Source organism: Pongo pygmaeus, chromosome 10 (assembly GCF_028885625.2).
Source record: "Pongo pygmaeus isolate AG05252 chromosome 10, NHGRI_mPonPyg2-v2.0_pri, whole genome shotgun sequence".
Classification (NCBI taxonomy): domain Eukaryota; kingdom Metazoa; phylum Chordata; class Mammalia; order Primates; family Hominidae; genus Pongo; species Pongo pygmaeus.
In genome coordinates, this window is record NC_072383.2 from 28,169,547 (window position 1) to 28,194,087 (window position 24,541).

The 24,541-nt window shown below is 38.4% G+C and overlaps 1 protein-coding gene across 4 annotated transcripts in view; it reads left to right on the forward strand.

Annotated features, from left to right (window-relative positions):
* Nucleotides 1-24,541, forward strand: part of LOC129009628 (liprin-beta-1-like) — a 155,400-nt gene that overhangs the window by 71,092 nt on the left and 59,767 nt on the right. For all 4 annotated transcript variants that reach the window (XM_054442893.1, XM_054442894.2, XM_063672534.1 and 1 more), the window contains 2 exons: nucleotides 18,188-18,286; nucleotides 19,416-19,621. In XM_054442893.1, coding sequence (XP_054298868.1) covers nucleotides 19,532-19,621 — 90 coding nt within the window. In that variant the 5' untranslated portion in view covers nucleotides 18,188-18,286; nucleotides 19,416-19,531. The remainder of the gene's footprint in view (nucleotides 1-18,187; nucleotides 18,287-19,415; nucleotides 19,622-24,541) is intronic.

The following is a 24,541-nucleotide window of genomic DNA, read 5'->3' on the forward strand; positions in this document are numbered from 1 at the left end:
AAATATGAATAATTTGAAAAGCATTACATTACCCCTTAGTATTTGGCTCAGTATACAAATTTTCCATATGTCTCTTAATATTTTATTAGGAAATAACAATGTTAAGAATATATTTTGAACTTTCCAGCTGTACAGTTTCAGGGCTCTGGTTTTCATTTCTCTTCTCCAACAGCCAAAAACTGGTGATTCTGGCCAGGAGCACGTATGCTATAAAGGAACAAGCAGTGTTGGCATTCCTCTTACTGTATGGCCAAGAGTGTAACTGACACCCAGTTGGAATAGAAACCAACAGAAATTACCTACAAGACAAACTGTTTAGTTTATAAGATTATTTATAAAAACTTATTCCTCCACAAAACTGTTTCCTAGCCCACAGTTTTTACCAGTCTTCCCAATCAATTTTATACGCTAGCAAGTTTCTTCCAGCTTTTTAATACAGTGAGTTTTGACCATGTGACAAACTGAAACTTTAACACAAAATATGTAACTTTTATTGGTGTAATTAAAGCAGATCAGATGATGCATCATAATTAGGCAAATAAGCAGTCCAACTATGTGACTGCAACTGATGTAAATTTTATGCAACCAGAAATGGTTTTTGTGTCACCTCTTCTGAATTTAGCAGCACATCCTTATTGTTAGTGCTAACAGTTTTCCACTTGCCATTTAATTGTCTTCATCATTTTATATGTGTGGAAAGAGAACAAACCTGGACCATGCTCCCCATTTGTTGGGGTTTTCTTGCTCCCTGTGTTGCGCCTTTTTACAGCTGTGGTCCATGGCTGCAGTTTCCAATCAGAGTGTGACATAACCTACTCCCAAGACACCTGGCCAATGTGCCTCATTTTGTTTTCCATCATGAATTAATCTGTTTTCTAAAATTCAATTTAAAAAGAAAATTGAGTTGCCAGCAGAACTATCACATAATTGGATATCACAGCAAGGTCAAGTTGCTATGCATTTGTTAAAATGGTTATTCTCAATTTCTGTACTTATAGTAGACCAGCAACAGTTCGTGCACCAGCTCCAGTCCACAGACCACATTCTAAGCAACACCACTTCAGAGCAGTGGTTTTCAAACGTTTTTATCCCAGTATAAAGTATGCATTCTTAGGTTGTAAAACACATGAGTGTGTACATGCCTGTGCAGGCACACACACGCACATACTCTGAAACCACTGGAATGTCAGCCACCTAAAGGCAGAGCTTAGCTTTTCTTGGTCTTTTTCACTGTTCTGCCTCTAATACCTGGAACATAGTAGGCCCTCAATCAATATTTGTTGCAGGTATGTTTGTGTGTGTGTGTGTGTGTCTGAATAATCAAATCAAAATTTTCACACGATAATGCTTAACCTTTACTTCTGATGAAATACTCTTTTGATGTCTATTTAATACAAAGAAATGCTGATTTCAGTCTAATAATTCTATTTCAGTATGTTCCAATTTTAGCGGTTGTGACCCATGGTTTATAAAACATTCCTTTAGAAGGTGCTTGTGTATAGGAATTTGTTATTCTTTTCTTCTTCAGAACTTTGAGTAGCTGTTGCTCACTCCTGTCTTCCTATGGGTATACATGTCCCAGAACTGCTTACATCTAGGAAGCAGTCCATGTAGCCTGCATACATTAGGTTGGTAGGCCTGTGAAGGAAAAGAGATAGATGAGTCTCCAGGTTTTTAAGAGCTAAAAAGAAGGGAAGAATGAGGATAGAGTTAGAGTGGGTAGAGCAATAACAAGTTGAAACAGACCCGCTGATACTCCTCCATAATACTGGGGACTAAGTTTGCAAACTCTTAGGAATAATGTCATTCTAAAATAGTACAATGAATTTGATTCACCTACATCTCGAAGAGCATGAAATTTCAGTTTTTAAGGTTGTGCATAGCAAGGCTGATAGCAATAATCACATTTATCTAAATGTATCTTAAAAGTTAAGTTCATGGCTCGGTGCAGTGTCTCCCACCTGTAACCCCAGCACTTTGGGAAGCCAAGGCGGAAGGATTGCTTGAGCTCAGGAGTTTGAGACCAGCCTGGGCTACATAGTGAGACCTGCCCACTACTAAAGATAAAAAATCAGCTGAGCATGGTGGTGCCCACCTTGTAGTCCTAGCTACTGGGGAGGCTGAGGTGGGAGGATCACTTGAGCCCAGGAGGTCAAGGCTGCAGTGAGCCATGATCATGCCACTGCACTCCATCCTGTGTGACAGAGCCAAGACCTTGTCTCAAAAAAAAAAAAAAAAAAAAAAAAAATCAAACAAAAACAAGTAAAGGTCAGGATGTAGTTTTCTGAATTATGCATATAGGATCTGGAGTACTTAAGACATCAGAGCGTGTATGTGTTTGCAGAGCCACTGAGTCGTAGCTGCACACAGCAAGCATTTGGTGTCCACCACACTAGATGATGGGGAACAGATAGCAGAAACACAGTCTGTTTTCAAGGAGTGCACAGCTTCGTCCAGGAGACAATCACTGTAAAATCAGGGCTGTCATGGTGGTGGCAGTCAGGCTGGCCTTGGAGGAAAGAATGCCTGACCCACCTTAAAAACATGTGTCCCAGGACATAGAAGAGGGCCCAAGCAGTAGGGGGATCAGTGCGTGTCATGGCACAGAGGTGAGAGAGCAGAAATGTCTTCCAAGGAGGGCATGTCTTTGCAGTATGGTGGGAGGCCGGCAGTCCTGTACATAGTTTATAGTTTGGATTAGAAACATATGAGGGAGGTCAAGGTTGGTGATCCCAGTCAAGGCCTAATAGTTGTTTGATAAATACCTACTGAATGAGTGAGAGGCACACATGGGAACAACATGGGTTTTGGACTCAAATCTCACTTCTTCAGTGACCTTGAACAAATTCCTAACTTCTCCATGTAGTCATAACAATAGCTAGTCAGAGTAGATATCGAGAAATGGGGCTTTCTTTCAACTTATCACAAGATCTTCAAATCTACTGACATTTAATACACATCAGTTTTTCAATAGCAGCAGCATCCTTTATTCGAGAAGTAAAAGATCTTGGCTTATTGTATGAAACTTTTCATCAACTCTCTTCTGGTTATTCCTAAGCATTAATAGCAGAGAGCCAGAAGGCTCATTTCCTTTTACCTTATCCTATTTTCCCTTGCTGCTTCATTTATTTGATTACTTACTAGCTTTGCCTTTTTGTATTTTGTGGCATTTCATTGTAGTGAACAAGAGAAGTAACTTTTACTAATGTATTATCATTAATACGCCCTCTTTTGTACTCTGCCTTACAATCCTCTGTGAGCAGGTGTTTCATTTTCTGAATGTGCGTGTGCATGTGTGTGTTTGTGTTTGTGAGGGTGGTTAAAATAACAAGTATTGTGTTATTTGGTTTATAAATATTTGGTGAGCCCTTAGTAAGCTTGAGGTTATGATAGAGAAATAAAATATCCAAGACAATATATCATGGTTGAAGGTGTTTGAAAATTTTATGGTTTAAATATATGGATAAAAAATGGAAATGTTTTATTATGGAAAGTTTCAAATATATAAAAATATAGTTAGAATACCTAGCTGGGTGCAGTGGCTCACACTTGTATTCCCAGTACTTGGGAGGCTGAGGTGAGCGTATCGCTTGAACCCAGGAGTTCAAGACCAGCCTGGACAACATGACAAAACCCTGTCTCTACAAAAAATACAAAAATTAGCCAGGTGTGGTAGTCCCAGCTACTTGGGAGGCTGAGATGGGGGTATTGCTTGAGCCTGGAGAAGTTAAGGCTGCAGTGAGCCATGTTTGCACCACTGCACTACAGCCTGGGCGATAGAATGAGACTCTGTTTCAAAAAATATATGTATAGATAGATAGAATAGTATAGTGTACCCTCAAATACCATCACCCATTTTCAACAATTATCAACTTATGGCTAATCTTGTTTTATCAATATCTTTACCCTTATTTTCTTCTATTTTATTTTAAAACAAATTCCAAATATATCATTTCATCTATGAGTATTTTGCTACTTGGCTCTAAAAAATAAGCACTCAAAAAAGATAAGTTATAATAGCATTATTAATAACCTTAGAATGACAGTAATTCCTTAATATCAAATACACACTGTTCAAGTTTCCAGTTATACCATCCATTCTAAACTTATTTTATAGTTTTTGTTTTTTTCTTGCTGTGTTACCCAGGCTGGAGTGCAGTGGCACTATCTTGGCTCACTGCAATCTCTGCCTTCCAGGTTCAAGTGATTCTCCTGCTTTGGCGTCCTAAGTAGCTAGGACTACAGGTGCATGCCACCACGCCTGGCTAATTTTTGTGTTTTTTGTAGAGATGGGGTTTCACTATGTTGACCAGGCTGATCTTGGACTCCTGACCTCAAATGATCCACCTGCCTCGGCCTCCCAAAGTGCTGGGATTACAGGGGTAAGCCACTGTGCCTGGCCTTATTTTACAGTTTGAAGCCTCCTGAGGAGGCTGAGTTGGGAGGATCACTTGAGCACAGGAGTTTAAGGCTAGCCTGGGTAATACAGCCAAACCCCATTAAAAAAAATGTGTGTTGTAACATTATGTATTGCCCCTGCTGCCAACACCCCTGACCTTTTCCGGTTTCATCACTTCCCCTGCCCTCGTTTTGCCCTTTCCAAGTGATTCTGAATTAATTTTCTAGGGATGTTAGAGCAGATTGGTGGTGAGAAGGGTTTGGGCTAATAGAGTGGGGAGGAAAAAAATATGTGATGACAGATACATAGCAGAGAACTAGAAAACAAGGAGGGTTGTATTTAAGAATCTCTAAAATGTTGCAGACATACAAACCTATAGTGATTGAGGTTTAAAGGGAGAGATTTTTTGAATTAAAACCTGAATGGTTTCTTCAGAGCTGTTATTTTTGGATCAAAAGTAAGAAACTGAGGTGTGGGGAGAGGAATTCTGCCCTTATTTTTTACTTTGGTAGCCAATTTCCACCTCATCTGGGCAGGGCTTGTTGTCCCAAGGAGGAAAGGTCTCAGTGTGTGTGAGTCTAGTGATTGAGTGTGCCTCAGAGCCAGTGGGAGGGCTTGGAAAAACACAGATTGCTGGGCCTGCCCCTGAAGTTTCTGATTCAGCAGACTTAGGGTGGGGTCCAGGGATTTGCATTTCTTTCTCTTTTTTTCTTTTTCTTTTTCTTTTTTTTTTTGAGATGGAGTCTCGCTCTGTCACTCAGGCTGGAGTGCAGTGGTGAGAGGTGCGGTCTCGGCTCACTGCAACCTCCACCTCCTGGGTTCAAGCAATTCTCCTGTCTCAACTTCCCAAGTAGCTGGGACTACAGGTGTGCGTCACCACACCTGGCTAATTTTTGTATTTTTAGTAGAGACAGGATTTGGCCTTGTTGGCCAGGATTGTGTCAAACTCCTGACCTCAAGTGATCCACCCATCTTGGCCTCCCAAAGTGCTGGGCCTACAGGCGTGAGCCACCATTTTCATTTCTTACTAGCTCACAGGTGATGCTGTTGTTCCAAAACACAGACCTATTAGTGCCTGCTTCTCCCTTTTGATCTGTTTTGTTTTTTATTTTAAATTAATTTTTATGAGTACATAGTAGGTATGTGTCTTTATGGGGTACATGAGATATTTTGATACAGGCATATATCACATAATAATCAAATCAGGGTAAATGGGGTATCTGTCACCTCAAGCATCTATCATTTCTTTGTGTTATGGACATTCCAATTATATTCTTTTAGTTATTTATAAATGTACAGTAAGTTATTGTTGACAGTTTTCACCCTGTTGTGCTACCAAATATGATCTGATTTTTAGATAGTTTATTTTTGCTAAGATTGTATTGCTGCACACATTGGCAATCATTGTGTAATTGATTAACCTTCTGAAGCAGCTTCTTGCTGGAAAAAAAATTAAAAACTAAACTGTTGAGAAAGGTATGAGTAATTGATGTGAAAACATATTCTATTTTCATAATGACCACAGAATACTGTGGCGTTCTACCAGCCTAGTCGAATGTATGTGAACATTCTCCCTTCCTCTGAAGATTTCTTCTTTTAAGTGTCTTCGTCTCAGTGAATTGTATCTATCTTGGGTAAGAAGTTCAGGGTTCTCTTTCAAACCCAAGCATTTTACCTAAAGAAAGCTGAGAAAGTTAGGACAGATGTAATTCTCACAAAAGTTCAAAAGAAACTTGCTGATTTTCTTATGGCCTTTCTTTTCTTCACAGAAATTCTGGGTAGCAAGCCTGACCTAAGACATCAGTTAGTCAGCAACCCTGCAAAATTACAGTGTCCTGCCAATGCTTTAGCCACCACACCCATCACACCCATGCCTGGAACTTTCCTTGATATTTCACCCCATTCAAATCTGCTCTAAATAGTTCCTGACCAAACCTAAAATATACCGTAAACATACTTCTGTTGGGTTTTTTTTTTTTTTTTTTTGGTCTCTTACTATAATATTTGAATCTTATCTCCAAGAACTTGCTTATCTAAAACTTTACTAAATTTATTTTTATTAAGCCATTGGAATAAGAAACCACTAGCCTGAGAACTCCTGCAAACAGAGCTCATTTCTCTGTTTACATCACCCAACAAATAAGAGGCTTCTCCAGTTCGAACTATGACTTTGAACCCCGGCTTCACTCCTTTGTAGTGATTAATGTATTTCCTGGTACCTTTTTCTTTAGCAAGTCATTCAAAGAAGCATATATTAGCCACTTATAATCCGGAAATAAATTTACTACTTTGTGAGAATTACTGGATGGTGAAATTTTTTGTTCTTTGGAATTTTTTTTTTTCTTTTTTTTGAGACGGGGTCTTTATCACCCAGGCTGGAGTGCAGTGGCACAATCACAGCTCACTGCAGCCTTGGGCTCCTGGGCTCAAGTGATCCACCCACTTCAGCCTCCTGAGCAGCTGGGACTACAGGCACATGCCACCACACGCAGCTTATTTTGTATTATTTTTTGGAGAGACAGGGTCTCACCATGTGGCCCAGGCTGGTCTCAAACTCCTGGGCTCTAGCGACCCTCCTGCCTTGGCCTCCCACAGTGGCGGGATTATAGGTGTGAGCCACTTTGCCTGGCTTGGATGGCAAAGTTGTAATTTTCTAAGTGGTTTGTCCACCCAAAGGACTCAATTATAACTAGCAGGTTTCTGGGTAAGCAAAGAATGGGAAGAAATGGAGCTGGATATTCTGAGCCTTTTATTTTGAACCATAGGTTCATATAATTGGATTATTCATGATCCTTGATTCGTGACATACTGTCATTATAGTCTAAGATGCAGAGGTCCATGCATGTCCGACCTCATTTATTATTTATTTAGTTCATTTTTAAAGTGAGATTTATATTTCTAATTTCTAACCATCAACTTCTCTTTCCTAATTTTTCAAATACAGAAGCTTTATTTGGAAAGTAATCCTAGGAAAGACTTAGAGAAATAAAGAAGGTAACTCATAAGTGATGCATTATCAAACAAGTTACCACTCTGAGTAGATCTTAATTGTCTGGATAATTCTGGGAACCAATGTAGATTACATGAATCAGAATTTGCTGTTTCTAGGGGGAAAGTGTGCTGGAATATTTAAAGCTGATAACTTTAAATATTAAAGGGACATTAATTCTCTGGCATTTTCAGACCACCACATCCAATGGCAGAGGCCTCCCTGAAATCTTGGACAGTTAAAAGTTGGGCTGGCATGCATGGAATTCCAGAGGGCACCAATTACATCTGCCTCAGTTAGAAGCTAAACAGTATTATTAATTCATATGTTTCAAAGGCATTCCCAATTAAATTAGTTCGAAATGAATTTTATGCTTTCAACATTTAGCCAACAATGAATGGTTCCTTCCTAGTTAAAATAAAGAACTTAAATGGGATTGACATTAGGATTCTTAATGCCTGACAAGCTTTAAAGACCATTGCGTAGTTTGATGAGTTTTGGCAAATGTATAAACTTGTGTAACCTATATCTCAATCAGGATACTGACCAGAAATTCCACTGGTGTCTCCTTTCAGTCACTCACCATTTTCTGTAAGTAATTATTGCTCTACCTTCTATCATAGGTTGCCTGTTCTTGCATTTCATATAAAAGTATCATACAGTACATGGTTCTTTCTGTCTGGCTTCTTTTGCTCAACATAATGTTCCATGTATGATTTGTTCCATCTCTCTACTGTAGAATAATATTCCATCATATTAGAATAATATTTCATTATGTTAATTATGTGAGGAAGCCCAGGGAATCTTCCTCTCAGAAATATTTATGAGGATTTAAGAAAGTCTTTTTAGAGACCGGGGGATTTTCTAAAGCTTTTTTATTTAGCCTTTTCATTTTTAAAAATACATTGACCTAGCCCTGAAAATTAACATAGCTTTATCAACACAGATGCCTGATAAATTAGGCTGCCTCTAAAATAGCTCAAGCCATGGGCAAGGCAGAATTTTAATAAGTATGGACGGTCTGTTCTTAGTACTTCGCCACTTCAGGTTGTGTGTTTCTTATTCTTCTGTGTAGTTCTTTAAAACCCACTTGAAATTTATCGAAACTGATTCTGTGGCCTTGCATATATGCCTTATCCTGGTGAATATAATGTGTAGACTTGATTGTATATTCTACCTTTGGATGTTTTGTTCTGTAAATTGAATTAGGTCAAGATGGTTGATAACACTGCTCAAATCTTGTGTGTTACTGCATTTTTTTTCCTACCATATCTATCAATTCAACAGAAGGTTGAAAAAGAACAAGTGATAGATGGGACAAACAGAAAAGAAATAGGAGGGCAATAGACTTAAATCCAACCTTATCAGTAGATTTAAATCCAACCAGGTCAACCATATTTATATTATGTTAAATATAAGTGGATTAAATTTGTCTAATTCTCCCTTAACACCATCAGTTTTTGCTTCATGTATTTGGAAGTTCTGTTATTAGTTGCAAAAACATTTGTGCTTGTTATGACTTCCTGATGAATTAACTCTTATCATTGCAAAATATCTTTCTTTCTAGTCATACTTCCTGATTTGTAGTTTCGTAATATACCCACTCCTGCTTTCCTGTGCTTACATATGTATGTTATCTCATTTTTCATCCTTTTACTATTATATTTCTTTATATTTAAAGTCTCTATTAACAACACATAATTAGGACTTAAAAAACTAATCTGATGATCTCTGGCTCTTATCAGTGTTTATTGCATTTGTACTTAATGTAATTTTAAAAAGTTATTTAAAAATTGTTTTATTTCAGTAGCTTTAGGGGTACAAGGGCTTTGGTTACATGGATGAATTGTATAGTGGAAGTCTGAGATTTTAGGGCTCCTGTCACCTGAGTAGTGAACATTGTACCTAATAGGTAGTTTTTCATCCTTAACTCCCTCTCACTCTCCCTGCTTCTGAGTTTCCACTGTCCATTATACCACTCTGTATGCCTTTGCATACCCATGGCTTAGCTCCAACTTACACAATACTTAATCTGATTATTTATAATCTTCAGTTTAAGTCTACCACCGTGGCTATTGATTTTTCTTTCTCCTCTGTGTCTATTGTTCCTTCATTACTGCCTTTGGATTTAATAAAATCCAGCCTGAGGCTGGAGGGTTGTATGAGCCCAGGTATTCAAGACCAGCCAACTGGCAACATAGTGAGACCTTGTCTCAAAAAACAAACAAAAAGTAAAGATTCCGTGAATTCATATTCTCCACAACACTTGGCTATGTCAATTTTTTTCACTAATTGGGTATAAAACATTATCACATTCCTTTAGATTCCTCATTTATTAATGATATTAAGCACCTCTTCATATTTTTATTGGTTGAAAACATTTCTTCTGCCAAATGATTGTTCATATCCTCATGCCTCCCATTTTTTCATTGATTTCTGGAAATTCTACATTTGGAATACCACTGAACTGGACCACTTATATTTGACTACTTTTGACTTATTAGAGAAATCTTTGGCCTTTGAGTCTATCACCAGTACCTGGCTACCTGTTTAATTTGGAAAGCCTTCCAAATTGGGCCCCCTTATCCTACTCCATTTTTCCCCTTAGCACCTACCACCTTCACCATGTTACATACGTGTTTATTATTTGTATGTACTGTCTTTCCCTTACTGGTACATGTAGGTTGCTACATGATAAATATAGAGATTAAGAGTTAGCATTTGAACTTTCAAAGCAATTTAAACATTGTCATAATATTTTTATTAAATGAAGGGATTGGTCTCCAATGAATTGGAAACTTTTTTTAAGAACTAGTTCTTCACTGCTTTGAAAAGCGTGGTGTAGATTGTCTCATACCTTCATGTGATAGCATTTGAAAAGCTCATTGAACAGAACAGAGAAGAACTCGATAACTATTATACCTATCAGACTTGAAAAAGTGTTCATGCTCTACACAAAATATAGTTGCTAACAAAGATGAATATTTTTTTCTAATTTAGTGAGATGATATGTTTTTCTAATATGGGCATTACTTTGTGTTATTGGTATTCCCATGTTTATAGTTGAGCCTGGTATGTGTCTCTTTGTTTTATGTATACACATATATAAATGTATCTATACAAAATACTTTTTTAAAATTATACTTTAAGTTCTAGGGTACATGTGTACAACATGCAGGTTTGTTACATAGGTATACATGTGCCATGTTGGTTTGCTGCACCCATCAACTTGTCATTTACATTAGGTATTTGTCCTAATGCTCTCCCTCCCCCAGGCCCCCATCCCCGACAGGCCCCAGTGTGTGATGTTCCCTGCCCTGTGTCCAAGTGTTCTCATTGTTCAGTTCTCACCTATGAGTGAGAACATGCAGTGTTTGGTTTTCTGTCCTTGTGATAGTTTGCTGAGAATGATGGTTTCCAGCTTCATCCATGTCCCTGCAAAGGACATGAACTCATCATTTTTTATGGCTGCATAGTATTTCATGGTGTATATGTGCCACATTTGCTTAATCCAGTCTATCATTGATGGACATTTGGGTTCGTTCCAAATCTTTGCTATTGTGAATAGTGCCACAGTAAACATACGTGTGCATGTGTCTTTATAGTAGCATGATTTATAATCCTTTGGGTATATACCCAGTAATGGGATCACTGGGTCAAATGGTATTTCTGGTTCTAGATCCCTGAGGAATCGCCACACTGTCTTCCACAATGGTTGAACTAATTTACACTCCCACCAATAGTGTAAAAGCATTCCTATTTCTCTACATCCTCTCCATCGTCTGTTGTTTCCTGACTTTTTAGTGATCGCCATTCTAACTGGTGTAAGATGGTATCTCATTGTGATTTTGATTTGCATTTCTCTGATGACCAGTAATGATGAGCATTTTTTCATGTGTCTGTTGGCTGCATAAATGTCTTCTTTTGAGAAGTGTCTGTTCATATCCTTTGCTCACTTTTTGATGGGGTTGTTTTTTTTCTTGTAAATTTGTTTAAGTTCTTTGTAGAGTCGGGATATTAGCCCTTTGTCAGATGGGTAGATTGCAAACATTTTCTCCCTTTTGTAGGTTGCCTGTTCAGTCTGATGGCAGTTTCTTTTGCCATGCAGCAGCTCTTTAGTTTAATTAGATCCCATTTGCCTATTTTGGCTTTTGTTGCCATTGCTTTTGGTGTTTTAGTCATGAAGTCCTTACTCATGCCTATGTCCTGAATAGTATTGCCTAGGTTTTCTTCTAGGGTTTTTATGATTTTAGGTCTAACGTTTAAGTCTTTAATCCATCTTGAACTAATTTTTGTGTAAGGTGTAAGGAAGGGATCCAGTTTCAGCTTCCTAAATATGGCTAGCCAGTTTTCCCAGCACCATTTATTAAATAGGGAATCCTTTCCCCATTCCTTCTTTTTGTCAGGTTTGTCAAAGATCAGATGGTTGTATGTGTGTGGTGTTATTTCTGAGGGCTCTGTTCTGTTCCATTGGTCTATATCTCTGTTTTGGTACCAGTACCATGCTGTTTTGGTTACTGTAGGCTTGTAGTATAGTTTGAAGTCGGGTAGAGTGATGTCTCTAGCTTTGTTCTTTTTGCCTAGGATTGTTTTGGCAATGCGGGCTCTTTTTTGGTTCCATATGAACTTTAAAGTGGTTTTTTTCCAATTCTGTGAAGAAAGTCATTGGTAGCTTGATGGGGATGGCATTGAATCTATAAATTACCTTGGACAGTATGTCCATTTTCATGATATTGATTCTTCCTATCCATGAGCATGGAATGTTCTTCCATTTGTTTGTGTCTTCTTTTATTTCATCGAGCAGTGGTTTGTAGTTCTTCTTGAAGAGGTCCTTCACATCCCTTGTAAGTTGAATTCCTAGGTATTTTATTCTCTTTGTAGCAATTGTAAATTCTGAGTTCACTCATGATTTGGCTCTCTGTCTGTTATTAGTGTATAGGAATGCTTGTGATTTTTGCACATTGATTTTGTATCCTGAGACTTTGCTGAAGTTGCTTATCAGCTTAAGGAGATTTTGGGCTGAGACGATGGGGTTTTCTAAATATACAATCATGTCATCTGCAAACATGGACAATTTGACTTCCTCTTTTCCTAATTGAATACCCTTTATTTCTTTGTCTTGCCTGATTGCCCTGGCCAGAACTTCCAACACTATGTTGAGTAGGAGTGGTGAGAGAGGGCGTCCTTGTCTTCTGCCGGTTTTCAAAGGGAATGCTTCCAGTTTTTGCCCATTCAATATGATATTGGCTGTGGGTTTGTCATAAATAGCTCTTATTATTTTGTGATATGTTTTATCAATATCTAGTTTATTGAGAGTTTTAGCATGAAGCGTTGTTGAATTTTATCAAAGGCCTTTTCTGCATCTATTGAGATAATCATGTGGTTTTTGTTGTTGATTCTGTTTTTGTTATGGATTACATTTATTGATTTGCATATGTTGAACCAGCCTTGCATCCCTGGGACGATGCCAACTTGATAGTGGTGGATAAGCTTTTTGATGCACTGCTGGATTCAGTTTGCCAGTATTTTATTGAGGATTTTTGCATCAGTGTTCATCAGGGATATTGGTCTAAAATTCTCTTTTTTTGTTGTGTTTCTGCCAGGCTTTTGTATCAGGATGATGCTGGCCTCATAAAATGAGTTGGGGAGGACTCTCTCTTTTTCTATTGATTGGACTAGTTTCAGAAGGAATGGTACCAGCTCTTCTGTGTACCTCTGGTAGAATTCAGCTGTGAATCCGTCTGGTCCTGGACTTTTTTTGGTTGGTAAGCTATTAATTATTGCCTCAATTTCAGAGCCTGTTACTGGCCTATTCAGAGATTCAACTTCTTCCTGGTTTAGTCTTGGGAGGGTGAATGTGTGCAGGAATTTATCCATTTCTTCTAGATTTTCTAGTTCATTTGCGTAGAGGTGTTTATAGTATTCTCTGATGGTAGTTTGTATTTCTGTGGGATCGGTGGTGATATCCCCTTTATCATTTTTTATTGCATCTATTTGATTCTTCTCTTTTTTCTTCTTTATTAGTCTTGCTAGCGTTCTATCAATTTGGTTGATCTTTTCAAAAAACCAGCTCCTGGATTCATTGCTTTTTGATGGGTTTTTTATGTCTTTATCTCCTTTGGTTCTTCTCTGCTCTTAGTTATTTCTTGCCTTCTGCTAGCTTTTGAATTTGTTTGCTCTTGATTCTCTAGTTCTCTTAATTGTGATGTTAGGGTGTCAATTTTAGATCTTTCTTTCTTTCTCTTGTGGGCATTTAGTGCTATAAATTTTGCTCTACACACTGCTTTAAATGTGTCCCAGAGATTCTGGTACATTGTGTCTTTGTTCTCATTGGTTTCAAAGAACATCTTCATTTCTGCCTTCATTTGGTTATTTACCCAGTAGTCATTCAGGAGCCAGTTGTTCAGCTTCCTTGTAGTTGTGCAGTTTTTAGTGAGTTTCTTAATCCTGAGTTCTAATTTGATTGCACTGTGGTCTGAGAGACAGTTTGTTGTGATTTCTGTTCTTTTACATTTGCTGAGGAGTGCTTTACTTCCAATTATGTGATTAATTTTAGAATATGGGCAATGTGGTGCTCAGAAGAATGTAGATTCTGTTGATTTGTGGTGGAGAGTTCTGTAGATGTCTATTAGGTCTTCTTGGTGCAGAGCTGAAGTCCTGGATATCCTTGTTAACCTTCTGTCTCCTTGATCTGTCTATTAAAGACAGTGGGGTGTTAAAGTCTCCCATTATTATTGTGTGGGAGTCCAAGTCTCTTTATAAGTCTCTAAGAACTTGCTTTATGAATCTGGGTGCTCCTGTATTGGGTGAAAATATATTTAGAATAGTTAGCTCTTCTTGTTGAGTTGATCCATTTACCATTATGTAATGGCCTTCTTTTGTCTCTTTTGATCTTTGTAGGCTTAAAGTCTGTTTTATCAGAGACTAGGATTGCAACCCCTGCTTTTTTTTTGCTTTCCATATGCTTGGTAGATCTTCCTCCATCCCTTTATTTTGAGCCTATGTGTGTCTCTGCATGTGAGATGGGTCTCCTGAATACAGCACACTGATGGGTCTTGACTCTTTATCCAGTTTGCCAGTCTGTGTCTTCTAATTGGGGCATTTAGCCAATTTACATTTAAGGTTAATATTGTTATGTGTGAATTTGATCCTGTCATTATGATGTTCCCTGGTTATTTTGCCCATTAATTGATGCAGTTTCTTCCTAGCATTGATGGTCTTTATAATTTGGCATGCTTTTGCAGTGGCTGGTACTGGTTGTTCCTTTCCATGTTTAGTGCTTCCTTCAGGAGCTCTTGTAAGGCAGGCCTGGTGGTGACAAAATCTCTCAGCATTTGCTTGTCTGTAAAGGATTTTATTTTTCCTTCACTTATGAAGCTTAATTTGGCTGGATATGAAATTCTGGGTTGAAAATTCTTTTCTTTAAGAATGTTGAATATTGGCCCCCACCCTCTTCTGGCTTGTAGAGTTTCTGCCGAGAGATCAGCTGTTAGTCTGATGGGCTTCCCTTTGTGGGTAACCAGACCTTTCTCTCTGGCTGCCCTTAACATTTTTTCCTTCATTTCAACTTTGGTGAATCTGACAATTATGTGTCTTGGAGTTGCTCTTCTTGAGGAGTATTTTTGTGGTGTTCTCTGTATTTCCTGAATTTGAATGTTGGCCTGCCTTGCTAGGTTGGGGGAATTCTTCTGGATAATATCCTGCAGAGTGTTTTCCAACTTGGTTCCATTCTCCCCATCACTTTCAGGTACACCAATCAAACGTAGATTTGGTCTTTTCACATAGTCCCATATTTCTTGGAGACTTTGTTCGTTTCTTTTTACTTTTTTTTCTCTAAACTTGTCTTCTCGCTTTATTTCATTAATTTGATCTTTAATCACTGATACCCTTCCTTCCACTTGTTGGAATTGGCTATTGAAGCTTATGCATGCATCACAAAGTTCTCATGCCATGGTTTTCAGCTCCATCAGGTCATTTAAGGTCTTCCCTACACTCCTTATTCTAGTTAGCCATTCGTCTAACCTTTTTTCAAGGTTTTTAGCTTCTTTGTGATGGGTTAGAACATGCTCCTTTAGCTCAAAGAAGTTTGTTATTACCAACCTTCTGAAGTCTATTTCTGTCAACTCATCAAAGTCATTCTCCGTGCAGCTTTGTTCTGTTGCTGGCGAGGAGCTGCGATCCTTTGGAGGAGAAGGGGCACTCTGGTTTTTAGAATTTTCAGCTTTTCTGCTCTGGTTTCTCCCCATCTTTGTGGTTTTATCTACCTTTGGTCTTTCATGTTGGTGACCTACAGATGGTGTTTTGGTGTAGATGTCCTTTTTGTTGATGTTGATGCTATTCCTTTTTGTTTGTTAGTTTTCCTTCTAAGAGTCAGGTCCCTCAGCTGCAGATCTGTTGGAGTTTGCTGGAGGTCCGCTCCAGACCCTGTTTGCCTGGGTATCACCAGCGGAGGCTGCAGAATTGCAATTATTGCAGAACAGCAAATATTGGTGCCTGATCCTTCCTCTGGAAGCTTCATCCCAGAGGGGCACCCATCTGTATGAGGTGTCTGTCGGCCCCTACTGGGAGATGTCTTCCAGTTAGGCTACATGGGGGTCAGCGACCCACTTGAGGAGGCAGTCTGTCCATTCTCAGAGCTCAAGCACCATGCTGGGAGAGCCCCTGCTGTCTTCAGAGCTTTCAGACAGGGACGTGTAAGTCTGTAGAAGTTTCTGCTGCCTTTTGTTCAGCTATGCCCTGCCCCCAGGGGTGTAGTCTATAGAGGCAGTAGGCCTTGCTGAGCTGCAGTGGGCTCTGCCCAGTTCAAGCTTCCCTTGGCTACTTTTGTTTACCTACTCAAGCCTCAGCAATGGCAGACGCCCCTCCCCCAGCCAAGCTGCAGCCTTGCAGGTTAATCTCAGGCTGCTGCTAGCCAGTGAGCAAGGCTCCGTGGGCATGGGACCCACCGATCCAGGCACGAGAGGGAATCTCCTTGTCTGCCGGTTGCTAAGACCGTGGGAAAAGCGCAGTATTTGTGCGAGAGTGTCCCGTTTTTCCAGGTACAGTCTGTCATGGCTTCTCTTGGCTAGGAAAGGGAAATCCCCTGACCCCTTGCACTTCCCGGGTGAGGCGATGCCCAGCCCTGCTTTGGCTCGCCCTCCATGGGCTGCACCCACTATGCAACTAGTCCCAATGAGATGAACCAGGTACCTCAGTTGGAAATGCAGAAATCACGCATCTTCTGCATTGATCATGCTGGGAGCTGCAGACCAGAGCTGTTCCTATTCGGCCTTCTTGGAACGGAACTGCAAAATACTTTTTAAATGAAAGAGAATGCAAGCCACTTAATTATGTAATTCAGCTTAATCCTTTATGCTCTCAGTTTTCATGTTTTGAGTTTCCCATACTGGAGTGTGGTTATTAAATGTGTGTCCTACTTCTTTGGATGGTGCACTGGCTGAGTGTGTGAGTAAATTTTTTAGAATGACCTAGGTTCATAACCTTACTTGTTGATTCCTTGTTTTCTGGGTAACTGTAGACACATACATTGAGTATTTTCATGCTGTAGTATTTCCACAATAAATGGTGGTGATATTTTTCACCTTTGGAAGTGAGTAAAGTTCTGGAAAATCCTTAGGTGAAATGACTTTAAATCAAAATAATATTTTACAGCAATTATATGGCATTATGTTAGAATGAATACATAATCAGAAACTCATCCAAGAAGCTGGCACGAGAACTATAAATATATTTGTGAAAATAAAGTGGTGAGATTTGGCTGCTTAGAAACAGAGGGCAAAGGTTTCTGTGAAACAGCATATGCCCTTTATTCCCCAGGTGTTTGCTCTATCACAGTATATATAACATAGTAAGAGCTTTATTCGGGTGCTTAGTCTGGTACCTGAAATGTATTAGTGAATGTTGAAAATCACATTATCTTGACTTTTTCCTGTCAATGACCAAATTTTTTGCAAGCATTATCTCAATATAGTTTTTAACAGGTAAACCAATGTGTAGATTGTGACATAATTTCAGCCTCAATTCGTCTTCACATAGGATCAGGTAAACAGAAATTATGTATTATAGTGGAAGTCAGACAGACCTAGGTTAGAAACTGAATTTGGCTATATTTACTTTCCTGTGTTTTCATGCAAAAATCAAACATCTTTGATCCCCATTTATAAAATGGAGATGAGTTTTCACATTTTATAGAGCTGTTGACTAAGGATTATGTATAATTTATGTAAATGTGTAGGAAACACTATAGGCACTCAGTATGTGATAGCTATGGCTCCACTACAAAATGTTTAATATCAGTAGGGGTGTATGTGTGTGTTTGTGTGTGTGTATACGTACATTTAGTATATGTGTTAGTGAATCCTTTTCTTAGACAAGTCTTAAGCCCTTATACAGAAAGAAAAAAAAAAAACAAAATTAAGAGAACAGAGATTGGATGAGGCTGGTAAAGGGAGAAAGGAGTCTTGTCTGGCCAGTGCTTGTCATGGCCCTCAGCAAGCTTCCATGGCCATCCCTGTAGCCTTTTACAGAGGTCTAGAGTTCTAGAGAACAGCATGGAAACCATGCTAGTGGATTTTAAACACCTCAAGTGCAAGAATGGAACCTTCTTTATTAACTGATACAGGTATCGCATGTGGTCTTGTGCTACAGTAGGTGATTGGCCACAGCTTGCTACTCCACTGCTGAAGTTTTTGCTCCATATTTGACTACACAGCAGAGTTATCATTTGAAGGTGAATTAGGAAACCCACTAGCAAGCCTATGTCATTTAATGGATGTAATGATAACATCATTTTTTTTCAGATCTGGGTTGGAATTTGCCCCTGACAAATAAGAAAATGATGAGTGATTCAAGTGACATGTCGGCTGCGGCATTGGAGCAGATGGATGGTATCATAGCAGGTGATCTGCATCCTGTGAAAGACAGAATCACAACATTTACTCTGCTCACTTGGCTTTTTCACTACAACTTTCATATTATCTTTTCACGTTAGTTTCATTTTTTAGCCCTATGCCTTTTGCTTCTCTGTAATTTCATCTTTGTTCCTCTCCTCCATTTTCTACCAGCATTATTCTCAAACATTATTTTAAAATATCAAAAATTCCAGTTCCATCCTAGGTTTCTAATCAAGGATAAAGAATCTGCATCTCAGGTGATTCTGGTGTAGGTGGTCTGTGGACCATACTTTGAGGGACACTTCTCTACCCAGTGAACATGAATGTTCTGATCTGTTTTCTTGAATTCAAAATTCACTTTCCACCAATGACTCTCATGTCTGTTTTTTATTTTTTTAAGAGAGGAGGTCTTGCTCTGTTTCTCAAGCTGGAGTGAAGTGGCTATTTACAGGCATGATTGCCTGTGAATAACATGCATAGTGCAGCCTTGAAATGCTGTGCTCAGGCAATCTTCCCACCTCAAGTACCTGCGATTACAGGCATGTGCCACTGCACCCAGCTTATTCACATTTATTTACCTTCCCAATTCTTTGCTAAGCTTCCAGTCCCTATCTCTAATTTCCAACCAGATATCTCTCCGGAAATGTCCTGTAGGCACATCAGTATAATCATTTAACACATTGAGCTCATTATCTTTCCTTGGAATTTACTCTAATAGTCTTTATCTGAGTTCATTTCATAACCCTTCATCCACAGTTTTTCTAAGCCAGAATTTCCAGTATTGGTCCGGAATGGACCAGCTCTAACATTTGTATTTTCTGATCTGCCACTTTCTTATTCATGATCTCCACGAGGCCAGCACACCTCACACCAAAGCCCACCAGGCTCTTTTTCTTTCTGTACCCCATGATTGGCCTCCTTGTTAGGAACTGGACCATGGATATTTACCATTAATTACATGGTTTTAATTTTTACACCACGTAAATCTGACTTGGAGAGATTTATGTGATTGAATTCTCTTTTTTCTGTTTCTTTTGATTGTTCCTTACTATGACTAGACTGGTTTACCACCTTCGGCTTTGGTGTTTTTATAACATAAATCCCATTGCTCTCCCTGTGATTTTGTTTAACTTAGGTTCTAAGGCCCTGGAATATTCCAGTGGGATTTTTGGTTGCCAATCTCCCACCTCTCCATCCATGGGAAGTTTGTGAGCCCTGCACCTTGTGGAAGACCTGCATGGATTGTTAGAGATGATGGAAACAGATGAGAAAGAAGACTTGAGATGCCAGATCCCAGATTCAACAGTAGAAATGCTTATTGAATGGTTTCAAAGTCAAATGGTAGGTGTCTGCCTGTTACAAATTCTGTATTATGAATCTTTTGTTGCTTATTCCAAAATTTAGAACATAGAATAGCTGATTAGAACAAAAAAAAAGTATAGGGCAATAGATGTGCTCTATTTTATTCCTTAAGATATCTTAATTTTCTTTTGACTCTAAGAATAACTTTTTAAAAAGTGCTATTAGTGTACATTTTGTAAATACCAACAACAGGTCACCTGATTCTGCCCATAAAAACAGACTGGCTTTTAGATTGTGCCTGAATGACCTACTGTGGCTTAAATCAAGTAGTCCTTTGAGGGAAAGAATCTTGCACATAATTGATGATTTCTCAGTCATATTGGGTTATTCACTATAAAGGACTCAATAGCAATTCTAAATGGAAAGCATAATGAAAGACATTCAAAAGCCACAGTGGTTAAGTATTTGACCTGAAGTGCCATGTGGTGGTTTATTTCAATCATTTCAGTTCCAGTTCTCGAATTAAATTGGGGAGTTGGGCCTTTAACCCATTTGTGCATAGTGTTCCATTATTGGAACGCTAAGCTTGTGGTAGTTATTTATATCCTACTGCTCAATGTCATCGCCCAGTTCTGATTTTTCACAAAAAAAATTAGCAACCTCCAGCATAAATGGGTTAATGGTGTTACTCACTAAACAACGAGGCCTCTTTCTAGGCATCCTCAAAAAATAGGAACACTTTTACACTGTTGGTGGGACTGTAAACTAGTTCAACCCTTGTGGAAGTCAGTGTGGCGATTCCTCAGGGATCTAGAACTAGAAATTCCATTTGACCCAGCCATCCCATTACTGGGTATATACCCAAAGGACTATAAATCATGCTGCTATAAAGACACATGCACATGTATGTTTATTGCAGCATTATTCACAATAGCAAAGACTTGGAACCAACCCAAATGTCCAACAATGATAGACTGGATTAAGAAAATGTGGCACATATACACCATGGAATACTATGCAGCCATAAAAAATGATGAGTTCATGTCCTTTGTAGGGACATGGATGAAATTGGAAATCATCATTCTCAGTAAACTATCACAAGAACAAAAAACCAAACACCGCATATTCTCACTCATAGGTGGGAATTGAACAATGAGAACACATGGACACAGGAAGGGGAACATCACACTTTGGGGACTGTTGTGGGGTGGGGGTAGGGGGGAGGGATAGCATTGGGGGATATACCTAATGCTAGATGACGAGTTGGTGTGTGCAGCGCACCAGCATGGCACATGTATACATATGTAACTTACCTGCACGTTGTGCACATGTACCATAGAGCCTAAAGTATAATAATAATAATAATAATAATAATAATAAAATTGATGATGTGGCAGAGCTACCCTTTGTCTCGATACAGTGGTAAATACCATGCTTTTAATCTGTGATGAACACATAAAATCTAAATAGTGTCACAAAAACATTCAATGGAGGTCAGAGGAAAGGAGATATTTTGTGCTTAAAGGATATTCAATTTTCAGTAAGATGCACTAATATGCTTATAAGTTAACTGTGTTTATATAAAAACTAATGAGAATCGTATGAAAGAATCATGATCTATTTTTGGATCTGTGGTAGACATGAAAACTGCTTGCTTTGGGAACTTCAAGAGTACATCCTACAGCTAAAACATTTTCATATGATGTGACACAAATATTAGAGCTCCCAGCCAGTCCTGTGCTGAATACTCTGTGTTCTCACCTGGTTTACCTCTGCGTTTCTGAGAGCGAATAGTACAATCCGTCCTTTAGCAGGGGTGCAGCTACACAAACTGGAGTTATTTTACTTGTTAAAACACATAATGCCTTACTGTTATACTTTATATTTGCTCTGCAGATTTCTCCTCCAGAGATTTAAGGGTCCAGGTTTGCTGATTTCTTTGGGGATTGCTTCATGCTCTGCAATTGGTGTTTCCTGACATATTCCTTAGTCTGTTTCAATGTCCTGTCTCACCCCTTCTTTACTCCATGTTCTTCTGACCATTTAGCATGCAGTGAAAAAGGAATTTACTATTGTTAGAAGAAGATATTTCTATCCCTCACCCAGAGGCCACCAATGGCAATAGTAGCCTAAGCGTACCTGTAGTTCAATTTTTGACATGTGTCTAAAACATTTCCATTAACATGTGCTTAATCTGTTCTGTGAAAGTATTTTCAGAAATGATAAAAAGTAATGATGATTGCATCTGAATATAAGTTAGATCATGACACTCACTCCTTTTTTCAGAAATTACCAATGGCATCACATCTTACTCAGAGTAAAAACCAAAGTGCTTACTGTGTGCTGCAAGGCCTCGTAGGATTTGCTCCCCATGACTTTCTGACCTCATCTCTTGTCACACATCTCCTTATTCACTCCACACCAAGCACAGTGGCTTTTTCACTGATTCTTAAACATGCCAGGTACACTGGCCTCAGAGCCTTTGCACTGGCTTTTCCAGGCACTGGCTTTTCACTCTGCCTGGAAAGCTCTTTCCCTAGATATTTGCATGGCTAGCTCCCTCACATTCTTCTGGTATTTACTCAAAAGTTGTGATCTCAGTTAGGCCTTGTATCACCACCCTAACTAAAATTATACCCATTTATTCTTTGTCTTACATCTCCCTGCTTTATTTTGTTCTTAGCATTCACCACTTTCTTATGTGCAATGTATTTGTAATGTTTATATCTTTTATTTTCTGTCTTTTCAACTGGAATGTAAGCATCATGAATCCAGTTTTTGCCATTATTTTTAAAAATTTACTGTATCCCTGGTGCTTAGAAGAATGCCTGGCTCAGTAGTTATATTTGTAATGAATGATGCTCCATGAATGATAAAGTGGATTGCATGTTTGAATGAATGGAAGTTGTTTTAAATTTATTCCTTGGATGGGTAATGGCTTGTTGATCTGTGTTTTCAGTTGCTTTGTGTCTTATTATTTGACATTTTAACTTTGAGAATCCACAAAATGACAAATATTTTACAGAACTAATGAAGATTCCATTTTTATCCTAAAAGTAACAATAACAAAATAAACTAGATGTAGATCCAGAGAGATAAGGGACTTTTGTTGCTGTTGCTAAATTTATTTATATCTATCTAACTTATCTATATGAATTCCTCACCTTGACCCCAACCTTCCAAATTAAGTGTGTTTTCTCAAGCACACAGAGAATGACAGGATGAAAGAAGAAAGACAGCAAAAGGCAAAAAGAGCAGGACTGGCTGTTTGGAACCCTAAAAGCATAGGTGTGAAATTGAGTTGTCACCACACACCTACCATGATAGACTTTACTTTAGAACCAAAAAGGAACTTGGGGCAGCATTGGGAATCCAACAAGTAGAAGATTATATTCTTATAATTTAGTGATTTGCTGATAATATTAGATTTTTCCAATTTAATATTTCAGAAGTTGGGATGTGTTTTATGACCTTAAAATGGGGATATGTATACATTTTAGCTCAGATCCATCCTCCCTTCCTCTCTCCCTTCTTTCCTTTTTTTATTAATAAGGTACTTAGAATAGTCAAATTTTAGAGACAGAAAGTAAATTGGTAACTGCCAGGAGCTGAGGGGAGCAGGGAGTGGGAAGATAATACTTATTGCACATAGAATTTCAGTTTTGCAAGATGAAAAGAGTTATTTAGATGGATGATGGTGATGGCTGCAAAACAATGTAAATGTGCTTACTACCACTGAAATGTACACTTTAAAATGGTTAAAATGGTAAATTTTACATATATATTTTACCACAATAAAAAATTAAAATTGATGGCAGCTTAGAATTTAAGGAACATAGAATCCTAGCAAATTCCCCCTTCATATTGAACATGGGAAAACTGCCCAAATAACAAACAAAAGAGATTGTGATGTTTAAAGAAAGGAAGCAGTGAATGATAAGGCAGGATTGTATCTACGTAGTTTCAAATGCAGGCTGTAGTGACAGCAGACCTGAATTTTAATGTTGGCCCTAACTCTTCAAAGCTTGTATGACCTTGTGAAAATGTCTGAAGCTCTGTGTCTTGGTTTTCTCATCTGTAAAATGGGGATGATGGTTACTGCCACTTAGGACTGTAAGGATCCTATGAACTAATGTATGCTGAGGGCTTATGAATACACCTGGAAAAAGGCTAGTCAGAAAGGTAATACTGAAGAGTAGAGCGTAGAGAATAGAGGGAAAATGTTTAACAGCATCCCTTTGCAATGAGGGAAAGAGAATTAGGTCCAGTTACAAGGGGAATGAAGTTACAAACTACCCATACATAGTTCACTTCTTGTGACAAAGGAGTGCAAACATTTCTCAGACTGAAGAGAAGCTTCTGGAATATTTTAGAAAAGCTTAAATTCAAAAATTTTTGGAAATAATTATGTATCTGTTAATAATAACAGATATATAATTATGGCTCCATTCATGTTTAATGATGGCCAACTTGAGAGGCCCTGTACTTTAAGATGGATACTAACCTTTTCATTAGTGCAACTGGACATTTGCAGTTCAAATTATCATTTTGCCTGGGCCAGGGAGATCCCCTGGTTTCTTGTAGGATGCAGGTTATTTCTTTACTACTAATTGCTCCTGCCTGTTTGTTTCATATGATCAGACACTGAATGTGATAAAATACCAACACTAGTAGCCTGTTACAGTGAAGGGACATTAAATCTATAAGAATGAATTTATTAGTGTAGCTGTAGGCTTCTGGAAATGAACAAATTTCTTTTAAAATTCAGAAGTGTGTCTCCTGTGGTTAAAAAAAACTGTAGACTATGACATATTTGTTTAATTACTGAGGCTGAATTTTCTGTTTTGATTGTGAGATATTATAATGTGTGAACACAGATGTTAATAATGGAGAATTACTTGCTTTATGAAGCTCCAGATTTAAGAAGGCAAATGTAAAAATATGTCTAATTGTTTGAGT